Source organism: Mugil cephalus, chromosome 5, assembly GCF_022458985.1.
Source record: "Mugil cephalus isolate CIBA_MC_2020 chromosome 5, CIBA_Mcephalus_1.1, whole genome shotgun sequence".
Lineage (NCBI taxonomy): Eukaryota > Metazoa > Chordata > Actinopteri > Mugiliformes > Mugilidae > Mugil > Mugil cephalus.
Genome location: NC_061774.1, coordinates 11,122,764 through 11,140,782, shown reverse-complemented (window position 1 = coordinate 11,140,782; position 18,019 = coordinate 11,122,764). Strand labels below are relative to the sequence as shown.

The window sequence follows — 18,019 nt, the reverse complement described above, 5'->3', positions numbered from 1 at the left end:
TTCTGCAAATAGATTCACTGGCTCTGTCAAACTGAAGAACATCAAGTAGCTTTTCTGTTCTGTTCTCCCTCACCACTAAATGTCAGTCATGAGGAGCTTTTTCATTTCTCATGTTGTTGTTTTTTTTTATTTTATTTTAAGGGCTTCCATGTAAGACATTTAATCAATCCATGCTTTACCCCTCAAAGCCCCAAGAACAACCTCAGTTGACTTCCCAACGACAAAGCTAATTGAGCTTAAAATTGAAGGGTTCTGCTTGTCTTCAGCCTTGTGGCTCTTGACCTGCAAGCTTCCAACATGTGAGGTAGTTTTTTTGCTTTGCAACTAACAGCCACACATTAAGTTGCATCACATTGCATTAAAAAAAATGTTAAAAACGTCCTAATCTTCTCAAATATGCACCCACACAACAAAAATACTTTAGATGCGTGTCTGTTGTGTGTTATTTTCAGTGTCAGAGTAACTAGTGTTCTCACAGATGAAGTTGAAAGATTTAAGTAAAACATAAATTAAACATCTTTCAGTAAAAGTTAATTCATTTCGAGGTTCACTTTCTATCTGAAATCCCTTTAAGATGAGTCAGTAGTCATGCAGCCTGGACGTCCTGAAAGCTCCGGTGCAGTTCCATGCAGTGCTGCTGAGCATTAATAGCTTTCCATTATGTGAATTAGGTAGACTCTGCAGCCTTCAAGGCTCTATTATAGAGCAGCTAATGCTTTAAGCTGCATGGTCATTGTTATGCGTACAAAATCAATTAAGTGCCTAAATAGGTCATTTACAACTCACTACTGAAAATACGCCATCTGACTGTGTGTGTGAAGGTTTGTGTGCTACATCTTCCTCCAGAGCTGCATGAATAAATGTTTGAATAACTGTGTGCGTGGAGACGTTTGTCCTTTCATTTTCTTTTCATTCCAGAAATATGTTGACAGTTTTAGATGAATCCACCTCAGTGTTCAGACACATAGACAGACAAATTAGAGTACAAATGGATTGTTAATATTGATATTTTTTTTTTTTGCAGAGAGACATGCAAGAGCCATATTTGAAAACCATGTAATTATTCACAACCTATAACCTCTGAGTCACCGTGAGTCAGGTCGTCAGGTTTGGCCTTTGGGTGCGTGTGTGTATGTGTGTGTGTGTGGGACACAGGGAGTGGGGGATGTCTAGGGGAGGCGGGACGTGCAGAAGTTGTTCATGTCGGCAGAGCGCACCGCGACTCCAACCTCTCCAATCTCGGGAGCGCAAATGACAATGTCGATCTAATTTTGCGACCCCGTAAACGTCTGCAGCGGGTTGCCGAAAAGAATTTATTGCTCAAGCATTAAGAATCAACTTTTGTCCACCGAAAGCAACGCCAGGCGCCGATGTATCGATGAATTTCGCCGGGAAACTAACGAACGTCCTCCTGCTGGTGCTCCTCGCAGCGCAAGGTAAGGCGCAGCGCGCTTGAACTGGTGCCTGCAGCCCGCAACACAAAATGTACCGTTACATTACTTGTGTTAACCATCAGTGTACCTTGGTTGTCACTACAGCTTTAAGCACATCCAAACTCCAGCTCAAGTTAAGTCCTTTGTGCGCTTTTATTTCCGAACTGCAAATAATGTCGATATATTTCCATCAAGAGAGAGGAGGTTAAACTTTGTTTTATTTTATTATGCGAGATGGATTGTACCGATTTAGTGCATTTGAGACGATGACAAATATGACAGTTGATGGAAAAAAAAACCAAACACATTTGTCTTTTCAAATTACTCTGGGAGTTAAAGTGCGCACATCCAGCAGCAGGGCTGTTCTCGACATTTCACTGTAACAATATCCCAGAATCTGCATTACGTTAAAGTGAGAGAGACAGCTAATAGCAACATGCGCGTGAAACATAATATCTTATTCGCTCCCCAAACTTATAGACCCGTTGTTACGCAGTACAGAGCTCCCAGTGGGATCTTGGCGCACGAAATAATTCAGTTGTGATTATCTGACATGCACGATGGATTTAGTTTCCCCAGGTGATTATGATCTGGATCATGACATGTTGCACTATTCCTGGTGCATCAGCTCTGGAGCTTCTGCGAGGCTGTTATATATGGAGAGAAAAAAAGAGCCAACGCATGAATGACATACGTTTCTACATTTCGCAGCTCAATAAATGCCAGTTGTGATTTCACCCTTGAGTTCACCAGGTGTGGAAGTCTGGCATCGTTCATCCTTAGGTCAGAGGTCAGGGTTAGGTACATTTGATCATGGTAGACCTGAGGCTGTACAACTCAGCAAGCAGGTGTTTACAGCACAGTATCTACCACCTAGTGAGCAGAGGTGCTGTAGGAAAAATGAGTGCAAGTTGTTAAGATAATAATAAAAGTCCTTTATAAAAGTGCCTCCCTAGTGATTCACAACAAGACAAAGCCAAATTCTTTAAAACTTAACTTTGTGCTGCATGCCCTTATCCGCATGCTTATTTTAATCCCCATTTTCATCTCACTCACCTGCACAGACACAGACAACACAGGTTTCTTGGCGTCTTGAGTTCGTGCAGGACAAAATAACTCCCTTCAAAGTGTAAATATATATTTTGGCATCCACTTTGCTCTAAGTGCTTGCTGGTGGTTTTGCTCTTTAACGCCTGTCAGTTCAACATTTCAAAATGTGCTGTTGCATCCTTTTTTAATGGATATTCTGAAGTTTAACCCTTTCCCGCCATATCATGATGGAGAGATCAGTAACTACAGAGGCAGCTACGATGCACAAAACTCACTGCACAATATGGCTATTGGTATAAAAGGCAGGCCCACCACAACAGCAGTATTCAACATTTGGTTAAATATAGCGTATGCTTATAATTTAAGCATCTATTTTTTTGTGACTGCTGTTCATTTGAACGAGTTGATTAACTAGTTGCTTTGTTTACAGGCCATAATTTAAATTAAATGTATTTTTGCTTTGCAGTTTCCTGGTCCATTTTCCTTTTTATAATAAAATTAATTAATGAATCAATTTACCATAGGACACAATTAAATATGAACATTTTAATGGTAGCTTTGCTAACCAAACCAAATCAGTTCCATTTGAGTCATGAACTATGACAGCTCAGTGTGTTACAAACGTAATTTAGCTTTCTTTTCAAATTACTGCCTCATTAAATTTGGTGTTCAGTGGAATAACAAACTGAACTATCAACATATTTAATAAATATCAAAGGAAAAGGGGGAAACATTTTACATTTCAGAAAGTCAGATGTAATGTCTTTAATAGTAATATGAAGGCTAGATACTGTGTTTGCATTTTTTAGGGAGGTTTAGTTGAGTTTGTTCAGTCATGAACACCCAACCCAACTCTCCTTTGGTTTATCCCAAATAAACCAAATGTTTTCCTGGAAACGCCCGACTGGTAAGACTGTAGAAGGAGAAATTAAACGATCTATGGGTTAAACCAATGTTGTGATTACTTTCACACAAACCTTGAGTGAAACAGAGAGTGCTTCCCTTATGTGGTACTTAGCACGCTGCACTAAGTGCCTTTGTACTGTCACACTCCAGTCATCATGTGAAAGACACAGCCTTCGATCATCCTGAAACCTGACACAGAGTCAGAGTCGAGGGGAAGCGATGATGTGTTTCTGTACAACACGTGGGCGCATGGACACCCCTCAGTTCTCTGTCATTCTCTTCAGCTGGAGAGATTTGCTACAGCCAACTGCTTTGCCCTTGAACTGGGGGGAATTTCAAAAGGAAACTGTGACTTGAAAGGCTGAGTGTGAGCGCTCTCACAGCAGAACAGATTTTAGTGAGAGGAAATCCAGTCTGGGTTTTTTCTGGTTAGATGTGGTCAGCTTGGCTCTTTAGGGGGGGGAAACTGAAAAAGGAGAGGATTTTGCTCTTACCTTCTTCTTTTACCCCCACTCTCTCCCCTCATCCCCTCCATTTCTCAATCCCTCCGTTAACTGCATTTGCATGATTTCGAACAGGGGCTGTGCATGCAGATAACACACACACACGCACACGGAAATACACCCACACTCCCAGTGGTGGTCCGATTAGTGGGCTTCAGAAGGTATTGTCTCCTGCCATCCAGGATTGGACGATTTGTGCCCATAACTGAGGAAATGCTGATCCTGCAGTTCATGGGATTGGGGTATTTCAGTCCAAAATAGAATCTGGTTGGAGTAGCTTGGAGGTAAGGATTGAGAGATCTGTACAGCATGGGGGTTTTTAGATGTGACATTCAAAATGAAGTCCAAACCCTGTGGAACAGATTGCAGTGCACGTGAGCATATTTTAGGAAAGATAAGGGGAGGGAAAGAGTGCACGATGCATTTCCTCGCAGCAACCTGCCTGCACCATCTCTAGCAGAAATGTCCCGCCAAGCCTGCATCACACTGATCTGATCTGCATTATGTGTCAGCTTTGACCCTTTGTTTCACTTCATGGTGCGTTTTAATGGGCTGCAGCTGTGTGATGGCCGTGTGATGATGTTCAATAGCAGGCTGGTAATATGTCAAAAAACACCAAAAGTTAGCCCAACTATGTCTCAGATCAATAGAAGTTGTAGTGTGGCAACAATCAACTCATTTTTTTCCATGAGCAGCATGAGAAATGGTTTATATTAAGCTGTTGGCGTTATCTAAGTCTGCATGGATGGAGTTGTCACTGCAGCATCATGAAGCATATTTGCCCCTCTTCCAGACTTAAACGCTTATCTGAGATTTGCTCAGAACTGGATCGTAGCTCTCTGGTTTCGTTCCTAGAGGCAATACGGTTGTATTAAAGCCTGACAGCCACTCTATACACTATGCGTGTGTGTGTTGCTTTGTGGCTTATGAAATGTGTGGAAGCCTGAGGATCATTTGACGTGATTGTCATGTGATTATTTCAACTGACTTCAACCAGCTGTGTAACCACCACATTCATAGGTCTTATTCCCCTTGTACACACGGTCCACACAGCCCTGCTGCTTGATCCCTCTGGGATATTCCAGGCTTCTGAGCTGGCAATGAACTTAGTCACACTTCAGGATGGTGGTAGAAAGGGTGAGAAACAAAATGTAAGAGGTGAGGTTGAGCAAGAGATTGGCGATGGCTCACTGTTTTCCAGTGACCGGCCTCTGTCTCTCTTGTGATTTGGTGTTTTCATGAACTATGCGGAGGTGAAGGTGAGAGCACATGACCCGTGAGCTTTTACAGGTCACAACAATGTATTTCATTCTATATTTTAAGGATCTCAAGATGTTAAATTGGATGCTCAGCGCATCTGTTGCCTGCATTATCAACAGATGTGTAGGATTAGCAACTTAAATGAGTTTGCAAACTACAAATATGTTCATCTCATTCTAAGTAATATTGTTTCAGCATCTCGTGACATGATGGTCCTTTAGTTGTCTGCAGATATCAAATTTTCTCTTCTTTAAACTTCATGTCCTTGATATATGCCTTGACATCCAGCTATTCATTCATTTTCCATTCACTTATTCACGTCTAAGGCTTGGAAATCCACACTGTGGACGGGGAGACACATAGAAGCAGCAGTTGCAGTAGGTACTCTGAATGGAAATTTGGCTTTGAAGCCCTTAAGTTCTTTGATTCATTTCATCAGTTGTAAATTGTGCATGATAGACAGGACTGCTCCAGTATAACTGCAGAAGAACGTAGTACTGATTACTCAGTTATCTGAAGCTGTATCTGCAGTGCTGCAAACAAACACGCCACAGACCTCCTGCTCCAGACGGTACGCTGTTACTCGACACCCTTTTCCAGTCTGTCTGGCAGCTCCAGCCACCAACTGAGACCTGGTTGATAGAAGTGGTTTATATCAGTCATAGTTTCCTGTCCGACTTCAACATTCATCTGGACTCAGGGATGCATTCAGAGATCATTCCTTCTTCTCTTTTAAACCTCTGTGTCACTGAAGTGTTCCATGCTCCTCATCCCAGAACAAGTCCTGGAAGATGTCAAAAAGGAGTCAGGGCGGCTTTCCACTCACGCCACGCGATCACACAAAATAAATTGAGCTGGTTATTTGCCTGAAGCTCATTTTCATTGCCAACGATCCGTGTCTGTTTACCGAGCTTTGTTCTGAGCATTGATTGTAAACGTAGTATTGGACTGATTCACTTAAATGTATTGTCGACTTGTTAGATTATCTATGCAGTCCTTTGTGTAAAAATGTGAACAAATGTCTCCAAATATCTGCGGAGAATCTGACCTCAAATTTAACACATCTTCTCCTATGAAAGCGCCACTGAATTTCACGCACCAGTGGAAAACAAATCATATGCTGCACAGAGTGAGTCAAATCAAAGGTGAATGGACATACTGTATATAAATAGGAACATGTTCCTACACATGGGAACGCATGGCTACATGTACGGTGAAGGCTCATACATGAAGACACATATATGTAGGTTAAGGCAAATTTGCTTAATGGGATGGTCACGGCCAACGCAGTAATCACTGCGGATCCTCTTGTGCGTCATTCAGCGTGTCACAGTCGGGCCATCACAAACCCTGGAGAGCAAAGACACTTTATCTAGCTTTTCTCCGCTCGTTCCTACTGTCAGTTTTCCTCCCCCTATCTCTTCTCTCCCCCCGTCTCTCTCTCTCTTTCTTTGTGTCTCTTTTCGATGCACTCGCACACTGTCAGTGGTGTATTTTTGGAGGGTAATTAGTTCCTTCAGAGTGTCCACCACTGGCTCCCAGGCTCAGCGTGTTAAGCACATGTCTGATCAAAGAGCTCTCCCACAGGCCAAGGTTCTTTCTGCAGCTTCAGGCTCCTGTAGTCACGAGGGACCGATTCACTGTTTGGCTTGCTAATTCTAAATCAATGTGGCTTTTTAAGGGGGAAATGACTGCTTGACTTGGCTTCATCTGCATCAGTACAAAGGCTTGTCACTTTGATGCCACGTCACAAAGACGGGGGAACAGAGGAGCACATGCCTGGTAAAATGAAACACGACTGTGAAGCTGATTTCCCGTGATTTTCATCATCAGGGGCCGAGACAGTTTTGTCTGCTTTGATTAGATTCTTTCCTTTAAAGTTGTATGTGTGCTGGTAAAAGACGGGGGTATATTTTGAAGGTGATGAGTCCTGGTAAAAATATTTTTTTATGATGGTAAGTATGGCCATGCCAAAGATTTTACACAGACATTTTTGTTTCCTAGATGATGCCTCCCAGTGACTGTGGTGATTTTTTGTCTCACCTCGTCATTTTAACTCCACCATTATTTGATCAGTAGGTTCCAATCAAAATTTATCATCAAGCACCTGATGAAACCAATGCCATTTTCAGCCGTACTTTGAATTTACTGCTGAATAGTCATGATTTGCTACGGCAACTCTGGCGAATAAATGATGAACAATCAAATTGTTTGAGTGTAGTAGCGATGTAGTCATCCACATTATCCGAGCACTGTGGACTTGAGTTTATTAACAACAAAATGGCTCTGACTGGATATAGGACGACACAATGGCATGCAGCGCTCTTACTTTCTCTGTGTGGGTTGAAACATGACACCTAATGCAATCCCAATGGTGCGTAATTCTTAGCATGCTAACGTGCTAAACTGAGATGATGAACATGGCAACTGTCAACTAGTCAGCATTTTTTCCGTGGCATGTTAGCATGCTGACATAAGCATTTAGCTCAAAAGCACCGGTGTGCACGCATAACTACAGAGGACTGTTTGCTAGCTGATGCATCATTTTAATATTTAGTTTGATCTGAAACCTATAAGTGATCAAATTTCGCAAACATATTATGTTGAAAATTTAATTTTACAGTCGAATCAGTTTGAGTCAGAACTACATGTGCTCTGGATTTTCATTTTAACTCGATCTCTATACGAGACACGCCGCTTATTTACTTCTTGAGGAGAGGTCTTAATGAATGTTTCTTGATAAGCCCTGCCTTTAGATTCACGTGCGCACTTACAAATTAACCGTGGCAGCACGCAAATTAAGTCCTTAAGTTAAATACCGAGGGTGTGTGGCGAGCAGCAGAAGTGGAATAAACTGAGGTGAAGGTGCAAAGGTTATAATTAAGTTCCCTTAAACTGAGGCTGCTTAAAATCTTCAGTGGCATAACAAAAAAAAAATGAAGTGAGTCACTGTTCCAACAGAGGAAGAAAAAAATATTGTCTCAATTAATTATTTTTTTTTTGGTCACAATGAACAAAAGGTCCAATTAATTGACTGATTATAATTGCCCTGGTTTTCCCTCGGCCAATTAGAGGCTTAAACAAGGTTCTGACCGCGCAGTGAATCATTCAGCAGACGCGGTTTTAAAGGCAGGTACCAAGAGCTGAAATTACACAAGTGTCTCTAGAGAAAAGCCTTTTCATTAAGCTTTAAGACTCGGTGACCTCAGGAAATTTCTTAAGAGTTTTGAAGTCGCTACATAAAGGAACCTCCTCTGCACTGGAACTTGTAGATGTAGTTGTGTTGCAGATTTGTAGCAGTGTTGAGTTTTGTCGCCTTGGTTCAAATTTATGGAGTTACTTAATAATATGTAATATTTAATTTCTTTGCCTATTTGTCTGTCCTTATTGATTTCACCTGTTCCTAGTTTCCCTGTTGGCTCTCAGTTTAATCTGTGTTCTTGTCTGTACTTGCTTCTTGTGGACTTTTGTGAAAAAATCATCACCTGCTGCCAGAGTCCTCTTCCAATTTAAAGTACGCAACTGACCAAGTACAGTATAAATACCTGGATGTGTACTTGCCCCACCTGTTTTATCAAGGATGCATTGGGAGGTAACTTGTGTGGCCTTGGTGCTGCCAGGTATCCCAGGATGCATTTCATGTATGCCGCTGTTCAAATCCTAGAAGGAGTGTCCTGCGTCCTCTTATCCTCCAGAGTCCACCTTTTAAAACGAAACTTGTGAAGCACGAGCCAACGTATATGAAAGTAGAGTCACTTGCTATTGCCAAACGTCTCACAAGCTCGTTACCTTGTGTGTCTTTCACACATCGCTGCGTGTACTTTACCTAAAGTTTAGAAAGGATGATACCTCACCACAATCTGAGTGGAATTATGTAAATTCAGTGTTGTGTGTAAATTATGGGAACACATCCAGTCGTGGCGCATGCCCCATTTTTGCTGCAGCATGCGCATTTTAACCTTTGTGTCCTGTCACTCCGTGCACCAGATGTTGTGATTACATAAGTGTTGTGTTTTAGTGACTGAAATCTGAAAGCTCAATCGACTGTCTTTACCGTAGTTGTACTAGTCCTCTTTGAGGTTAAAACTAAATTTAAAATGTCTGGCTTAAGCACTGTGTTCACCGTGTTTCTAAAATATAGTTTTTAGATTCGAATAAGGCCTCAGATAAATTAACTTGGCATCAAAATAAGTGCCCTGACGTGCCTAAATAAATCTTGTGAGCTTGAGTAAACGTATTAGTCTCCCAAAATGAGAATTCAGGCAGACTGTGAGCTGGAATGTCTGGAAGACACTCATTAAAGTTTACTCTCAATGGTAATAAATGGAACAGCTACATGACTGTGCTGTATGAACAGTGAATATGAGATATTTGTTTCAATATGTAGCTTATTAAAAAAGTGTTTATTAAAGTACCAGCCTCACTGAAAGCAAATCTTTACAAAATGAATGTGTTTTGTGTCTTGTGACAGTTGAAAACATCATTCATAATATCCAAGTTTATATTAGACGTACAAAAATAATAAAGTTGACACCATTGGGAAAAGGAGGGGCGGTCAGAAAACTCACCTCTTTATTGCAAAAAACCTTTTGATCAACAAAGCAAACAGATAAATCTCCACCTTGTTGGTAGGAATGCATGTAACGTGTCAGTATACTGGACTGTAACATAATGTATATATAATATTTTTTATATATATATTTTCTGAGACAGTGAAGAAAAAAGGACAAACTGAAAGGATAAAAAGTGTCTTATCTAAAAGTGAACCAGTTTCCGGTGCCTTTTGGTTAGCAGGGGGTTCACTGACTTGATCCATCCATCCATTAAGGGTCCATGTTTTATTTATTGTTGTCAAGGAAACAAACCTTTTTCAGCAAATGTGGCTTTTTTTGTGTTCGTATGGACTGTGTTCAACTTGCCCTTTTTTTTGATGCACATCCGCTCTAAGACGCGGCTCACTAAGTGCAGGTTTGATGGTTTCATACTATCGAATAACGTCACTTCTTGACTTTAAAAGCTGGGATGGAAGACATTTGCTTCTGCTCTTTTGCAGCTATTTGCCTCAGCGCTGGAGCTGGAACAAAACGAATCAGTCACAGTGAAATCTGAGAGAACAGAAACGATTCGTGTTTAGTTAGGATCCAATGGAAAAAACTGGAATAAAGAAAGTAAAAATAAGAGATTAGGTCCATTTCCATTACGTGCAGAGGATATGGAGCTCATTAAAGTCACTACAGTGGTGTTTCTGAGGCTGGTGGCGTGAGCGTCTGCTGTCGCATGTGAGGCAACATTTTCTGCTTGGACAGGCGTGGATCTGCACGTGACCGTAGGCACTGGAGTTACTAGTGGCATTTTCCCCAACATAACCTTGAGTCAAATCTTACACTTCTGCAGTCACGCTGGCCGAAGACACATCATTCTTTGTTGCTTCATTGTGTTGATAGCTTTCTAACAAAGTATGCTCAATGAAAAATTAAAAGCAGAGTAAAGCGAATTCAGTTTGGCTTCATATTTGTCTATATTACGTTCTTATTTGCTGGTAAACGTGGCTCCAACATTCAGAACTGTGTCCCTGAAATATTTGCTCTAACAGACACTAATGTTGAATGACTGCTACTTGTAGTAATATTGGAGTTAAATTCAATTTACCACCATTTATTATCTTGGAGGACTTACCAAGGCCTACATATTTCAATGTAATAAATGCACATAGTTTTCCATACTCTCAGTGTGTTATGTCATTGTATTGGCTTATTTTCCTCTAATACGTCGTACCCTTTCTCCTCTATTTCATCAGGTTGTTTTTCATCGAAGGGCGAGGACAGATTATTTCGGAGGTTGTTCCGAAGGTACAACCAGTTCATCCGACCAGTGGAGAATGTTTCTGATCCGGTTACTGTGGAGTTTGAGGTGTCCATATCTCAGCTCGTCAAAGTGGTAAGAAGAGGGAAACAGTGTCATTAATATCTGTGTTTAAATAAAGAAAATATTCATTATTCTGAGATGACTGGTCCTGTCTGACGTTTTCAGGATGAGGTGAATCAGATTATGGAAACCAACCTGTGGCTGAGACATGTGAGTGCTGGTCACGTCTTCTTTCTTGAGTTGTGTTTTATAACATGTTCATAATAAATGTAAAGTAATATCTGATTGTTTTAGGTATGGAACGACTACAAACTGAGATGGGCTCCTGTTGAGTATGATGGGATTGAGTTCATACGAGTCCCGTCCAACAAGATCTGGAGACCAGATATCGTCCTGTACAACAAGTAAGGTTTAGTGTGTAAAAGCTAAAGGTGTTTGCACAACAACTCAGCATAACAGTCACATGCAAAGAAACCTTTCACAGTCCAGTGCATTTTATTTCTCTGTTTGTTGCAAAAATCTGCAAGAATTTGAAGGATTATGTGGTCCTGTCACTTTTACAAGGAGAAAGTAAAGGGATAATTTAAACTTTAGAAGAAGAAGTTAACACCACAGAGTTTTAGCTTCGGATTGTTTCCAGGTCTATTTGAGGAAGTCAGTGCGTGTAAAAGAGGCTTTTGACTGATGCATAAAATTGAACCTGAAACTTTAAAGGCTTACCAAAGCATCAAAGTTGGTGTGTTAACAGGATAGACACATCCTGTCACAGTTCTGGATGCTACATACGTAGCTTGTGAGCAAATTGTGATCTGTTGGAGTCCATGTTGAGCTTCCCTGATGCTGAGCTCTTCTTCAAGCTTAATTCTAAGATAATTAAAGTGACAATTTATTTTCTGCTTTCTCTTTTGCCTGAGAGGCTATTTATACACTTAAAATATTGCATCATGTGTGCTCTGCATATTTCTCTAACATAGTTTGCTGTAATTAGCCATCTGATGACTCTCCTATCTTACTAACTCTTAACCTATCATTATTAATTCTCTCCTAACATTCGACCTATCACAGTGCTGTGGGAGATTTCCTTGTAGAGGACAAGACCAAGGCTCTGCTGAAGTTTGATGGTACAATCACTTGGGTTCCTCCAGCTATCTTCAAATCCTCCTGCCCCATGGACATCACCTACTTCCCCTTTGACTACCAGAACTGCTCCATGAAGTTTGGCTCCTGGACCTATGACAAAGCCAAAATCGACCTGGTGCTCATTGGCTCAAAGGTCAGATAAAGAGAGATTCTGGCTGTCTGCTTTGTAGCACATGGCATTTTTTTTTTTTTTTTTTTTTTTACTATACTTTGAAATATTTATAGAGCGCATCTTTTTTGAAGGTTGTAAACTTATCCTGGTTAAAATGGGTCCCTGATTAATTTTTTAAAACAGAGTCTTTTAACTATCAAGAATAATTTACAACCAGGTTTGTATTTTTAAACTGCCTGGATTTTAAATTTCACGCACTAAAAATAACTTTTCTCTTCATCAGGTCAACCTAAAAGACTTCTGGGAAAGCGGCGAGTGGGAGATCATTGACGCACCGGGCTACAAGCACGACATCAAGTATAACTGCTGTGAGGAGATCTACCCTGACATCACCTACTCCTTCTACATCCGCCGCCTGCCCCTCTTCTACACCATCAACCTAATCATCCCCTGCCTCCTCATATCCTTCCTCACGGTGCTGGTCTTCTACCTTCCATCTGACTGCGGGGAAAAGGTCACCCTGTGCATCTCTGTCCTCCTCTCCCTCACTGTGTTCCTCCTGGTCATCACTGAGACCATCCCGTCGACGTCGCTCGTCATCCCTCTGATCGGCGAGTATCTCCTCTTCACTATGATATTTGTCACGCTCAGCATTGTCATCACGGTCTTTGTGCTTAATGTCCACTACCGCACCCCGATGACTCACACAATGCCAGAGTGGGTGAGGTCCGTGTTCCTCGGGGTGTTGCCCAGGGTCATGCTGATGAGGAGGCCTATTGACCAGGGCTGCTCCTCGCCTCCTAGTATTACAGGAGGCATGGTGGGAGGGAGCGCTGGAGGAAACAAGAAGAGGAAGAACAGCATAGGAAGTGGGTCAGGAAGCGTAAGTATTGGAGGCATAACTGGAGGCGTGGCATGTCCGCCGCTGGAGAGCGGTGCGGGAGGAGGAGGGACCTCCTCGGCTGGTGGCTCCATGAACTGTGTGGAGTATGGCGAGATGAATCGTGACTTGAACAGGGACATAAACAGGAGGTGTCCCTACAGAGGCAAGGAGGTGCCAACTCCTGTTCCTCCCCCAATGGTGCCGCCGCCACCGCCACCGCCACCTCCTCCCCCGGCTCCTCCGACCCAAGGGCCCCAGGAGTCAGAGCTTCCCAAGCTGCCCAGACCCCTCAATGCTTCGTCCCCAGTCAATGCCGTCGTCGCTTTTTCCGTGGTGTCCCCGGAGATAAAGCAGGCCATAGAGAGCGTGAAGTACATCGCAGAGAACATGAGGACACGGAACAAGGCCAAAGAGGTATATAAGCAAGCATACACTCTGTGTTGTGTGTTAGTGCTGTAATAAAGTATTTGTTGAAGAATGAATGATTTATGGAGGCTTGTAAAAAGCAGACTGTGTAAAGGTCAATTATTTGGTGAAGCTTTAAATTGCATCTTCACTTTAGGTTTAAGATATTTTTCAGCACATGGTTGAATGCCGTTGAAGAATGATTCAGTATCTCACTGAAAAGACTCGCGTGTGTGTAATGGGAAATAAACTCATTTTGCACACTTTTTCGTTATGTAATAAAAAACGACCATGAAAGACCTCATCCCCAACTCCACAGACTCTGCAGTCTATTTACAGGTCTTTGGGTTTAGCACATTAAATGGGAGAAATGGTTTGTGACTTTAGAAAGAGCTGCGCTATATCTGGATTGCTTTAAGCGACTTCTCTTGAGGAAACTTGGTTTAGGGCCACAGGTTTAAAAATAAAAATAATCTGGTGGGGTGAGTCAGAAAAAAGTGAATGTCTGTCGTCCGCGCTTCATGTCTCTTTGCCTGCGGTTCTTATAGCACCACTACTCACTACTACACCTAATACGATCCCCACTGAATCTCTGACCAACATGTCAGTGTTTGTGTTTCATGGTTGGCATTACAGGCACCAAGTTGTCTTTCAAACTGCAGAAACACAAACCCGCTTTAGTTGTGAAGACATTGTACAGACTTGGATTAACAATGTCTGGCACAAAAACTGAGTCTGTTTTCCCCAAAGGACGTGTACTAAAATGAACATACAAGTGCAGATAACCTAAACACAACCAAACAAAAGCAACTGGCAGAGCCAATTGAGGAATGAAAGAATGGAGCTTTAGACAGTTACACCTAAGGGGGCATTTATGCACATACTGGCTATGTGTAACTAATACAGAGTACTGAGAGCACCTTCAGGGAAATGCAAACACGAGCACATAATGAGGGTAATGAGGCACCATCTCCTGGCAAATGGCATAACCAGACACAGTGCTATTGCAGAGGCTCACACAAATGTTCACTAAACCGTGTTAGATTGCAGCCTTACCTTATCCAAACTTAATCACATCCTCATCCCAAAACAAAGCCTTAATCCACAAAACACATTTAATTTGGTGAAAAGATCTTGTCCTCACATTATAGCTGGCGCACAAATCAGCATGCACACGTAACAAAGCTGCAGTGCACGTGTTATCTCTGCAGAGTAGGTGAATTTCCACCAGGGTCTCGTCGGTGCCATAGAAGCCATTCACACGGGGCTATAAAGGGAGTGTAAAGCTGCTTGTTTGCCACAGACGGAGGGCTTTGTGTACTCCCCTCACTCCCACACTCTGGATGGTCCTGATATGTTTGTTGCTTTTGCCTCCATCTTTTCTTAGCAACGCTTGGATCTTGGTGCGTGCAGAACAGCCCCGCCGCCTCCTCTGTGTGCACAGTAGCATAATGGTCACTGCAGCCATTGTCCACACCTGACTGATCAAGGAACACTCATACTGTACAGTGTGTGTGGTTTTGGAACTATTAGGATGAATGGGTGCTTTCAAACCAATGACATGACTAGTTATTATTCATAAATTAAAATGAAGCCCTGGTTTTATTATTATGGTTGTTCCCTGCAGATTTATCATTGCTGGCTGGTCACAAACCTCCATGACTGTTAAGTTTCTAAACATCTGAAGAGCTTAAATATTTGCACAGCATTATGTTTTTGTTGCAGAAACTACTTCCAGCATTAAACCTTTGAACCTCTCTTACAGAAACACACTTAGCCATACAGCCAAAGTGTTGACACAATGACATGCAATTATCATTCAGCAAAATTCTCCAGAAGGTTTTGTGGAGGATTGTTTATGGATGCACAAACCAAAATTCCCGTCTTCTCTCTCCTCAGGTGGAGGACGACTGGAAGTACGTCGCCATGGTCATCGACAGGATTTTCCTGTGGGTTTTTGTGACAGTGTGCGTGCTGGGGACTCTGGGACTCTTCCTCCAGCCGCTCATCAGCTTCTTCAAATGACGCCTTTTGTCTTTGTCCTCACTCTTCCTCCCTGTCTTTTCGTCTGCATCCGTCTCCCCCTGCACTCCACGCGACTTACTGTGGGAATTATCCATCTTGCCGCTCCTTCACGTCAAACACCAGAGTCTAGTTGTCCTGCTTTCTTGGCTTTCTTGTCCCCTATATCTGTCTTTTGCTCTTCTGTGGGACTCCATCATCAGCCATCACTCGCAGCCTTCAGCTGTCTGTTTTTCTCATGTGACTCACCCAGATTTCCTCGTTCCTCTCCATCAATGTGCAAGCAATGCTGTTAGCCTGTCTCCTTCACTCTGTCAATGTTTTTTTTTTTTTTTTTCAGATCTCGTTATCACATCTGTTCTCTTTTCTTTGTTTTTTTTTTTTTTTCCAAGTCTGCGCCATGGTCTGACCCACCACTGCTGAAAGCATATCTTTTAAGAGTTGTCTTGCCATTGTGGCTTAATTTCCTTTGTGTGTGTGTTTTAACTGAAGATGTTGACTCGGCCACTGTGTGTTAACGCTGTCGGGCTCTTGTTTCAGTTGTACAGTAGAAGAAGCTCTTAAAATAAACAAGTCACTAAAGAAGAAGAACATGAATAACTTTAAAGAAGCACATTGTCATTGTAAGTCAGTGCAATAAAAACAGTGCACTTTGGAGAGCTGTAGCACAGTCTGTCTTTTTGAGGTTAACGACGTATAAAACCCAGCAGTTTTTGAAAGCTGACGCCGACTGTGTGTTTCGTTGTCATCAGTTATCTGTTTGTCTCCTTGTAAATACATTTGTAAAATATAAGCATGGCTTCTAAGAAGGACGCTGGCTATGCCGGCGCATCCTTACAGATCATGTGTGTCTTAAAATACTATGCACCACACAAACTGTACATCCACATCAGTGTAAGCTAACAATGTGTAGAAACACTTCTGAGCACACAACGTAGATTAAGCTAAACAAGATAATGCCTCTTTTCATTTCTGGCACACTATCACTGCCAGCAATTTACAATTTACTGCGCAGAGGTTTGCAGAGGCACGGCCATCTGTTGTAGCTGTCCACTGCCACTTGGTAACAGTGTCAATAAATATGCAGAACAACTGGAAATGAAGGCGACTCTCTGTCCACGTTCGTGCTGTTGTCGGTCTTTTAGTTTTGACCCTGCGACAGAGTTTTAAGATGTTTAAGATCATTGTCTGTGACTCTTGTGAGTTTTCTTATTTTAATTTTCTTTTGCGCCCCTTCCTATCAACTTTCAATTTAAAGCCAAACTTCCAGCCAACTGTATGCATAGTGTTAACATTGACTGGCAGCAAGATGTACCAAACAACTTTTACAGTACAGTGACCTTCAGCTCTTAAAATAAATAAATAAATACAAATAACTGATGACTGTGTGGACAATGAAAATGTTCCTAAGACAACGAATGTCTGCAAAGATTATTGCACCTAAGTGAAGCTGGTGATATAACCCAAGAAATCATATTCTCGTAGAAAAACAGAAAATATTTGTGGATTGAAATTTGACGTTGTTTAATTTCTGCATGTTTTAATGAGCTTTTCTACTTCTTTGCTCTCCTACGAGTCCTACAAAATTTTATATGAGGGACTCACACATATTTCTAGTTGCGAGACCACAGGAGGATTTTGCATTAGGTGCAACTCAACGAGTTTGTTGATGCTAGACACTAAACTATGTGTTCGCAGAGAAGCAGGAATGGAGGATTGGATTAAAAAAAAGGCAGAAAAAAAACAGGTGTCAGAAAGATATATGGAAATATTTGAGGCAACTTGACTTTGTGTGACTATTCCTGCAGTTTCTGTGTGAATCCAGGCCGGCGAGGTAATGAGGTGAGAGTTATTTCCACAAACAGGCGTCGGGTCTGATATGGTAAAGTATAACCACGGAAAACAGCATGGGACTTTCCTTTGAAGCTCCCTCTTCCCTCAACTCATCCCCCTTTGCCTCCCTCTATCAAAGGGCATGGGCGAGTGTGAATGTGCCTGTCAACGTAAGGCACAACATACAGCCCTTCCTCCCTCGAGTCGAATCGGAGTGAGGCTGTGGCTTTGAGTCGGCCCTCTCTGTGGCTCCCAGCTACTCAGCCGCTCACACTTAATCCCTTCTTGTTCGCGCTCAAGGAGCGCATACGCACTTGTGTTTGTTCACGAGTGTGTCCACGATGACGAGAGGACGGCGATTGCACATGTCACCTGAGGAAGTGAGAGCGAGGGAGAGGTTGATGTAGTCGTGACAGTGTGTGCGAATCCGTGGCTCCATACATGCGCTCAGCAGCACTGCTGTCACTACATGCGGATTATAGACTAGATGGAGACTAGCTATAAATATGGGGAGTTTGCAGCAGCAGCAGCAGCTCTACCACAGATACACAGTATCCCTTCATTCTCAGGCTGCAGCTTGACAGGGTCACATCATTGCCTGGCAGCC

At 42.2% G+C, this 18,019-nt stretch overlaps 1 protein-coding gene across 1 annotated transcript; it reads left to right on the top strand.

The window, feature by feature from the left end:
• The first annotated feature begins 1,183 nt into the window (after positions 1-1,183).
• LOC125007635 (neuronal acetylcholine receptor subunit alpha-3-like) lies at positions 1,184-16,959 on the top strand. The gene is made up of 7 exons (XM_047584359.1): positions 1,184-1,436; positions 10,950-11,089; positions 11,183-11,227; positions 11,312-11,421; positions 12,083-12,290; positions 12,553-13,566; positions 15,457-16,959. The coding sequence occupies exons 1-7, from the start codon at positions 1,379-1,381 to the stop codon at positions 15,580-15,582; spliced, it is 1,701 nt and encodes a 566-aa protein (XP_047440315.1). The 5' UTR covers positions 1,184-1,378; the 3' UTR covers positions 15,583-16,959.
• The last annotated feature ends 1,060 nt before the right edge of the window (positions 16,960-18,019 follow it).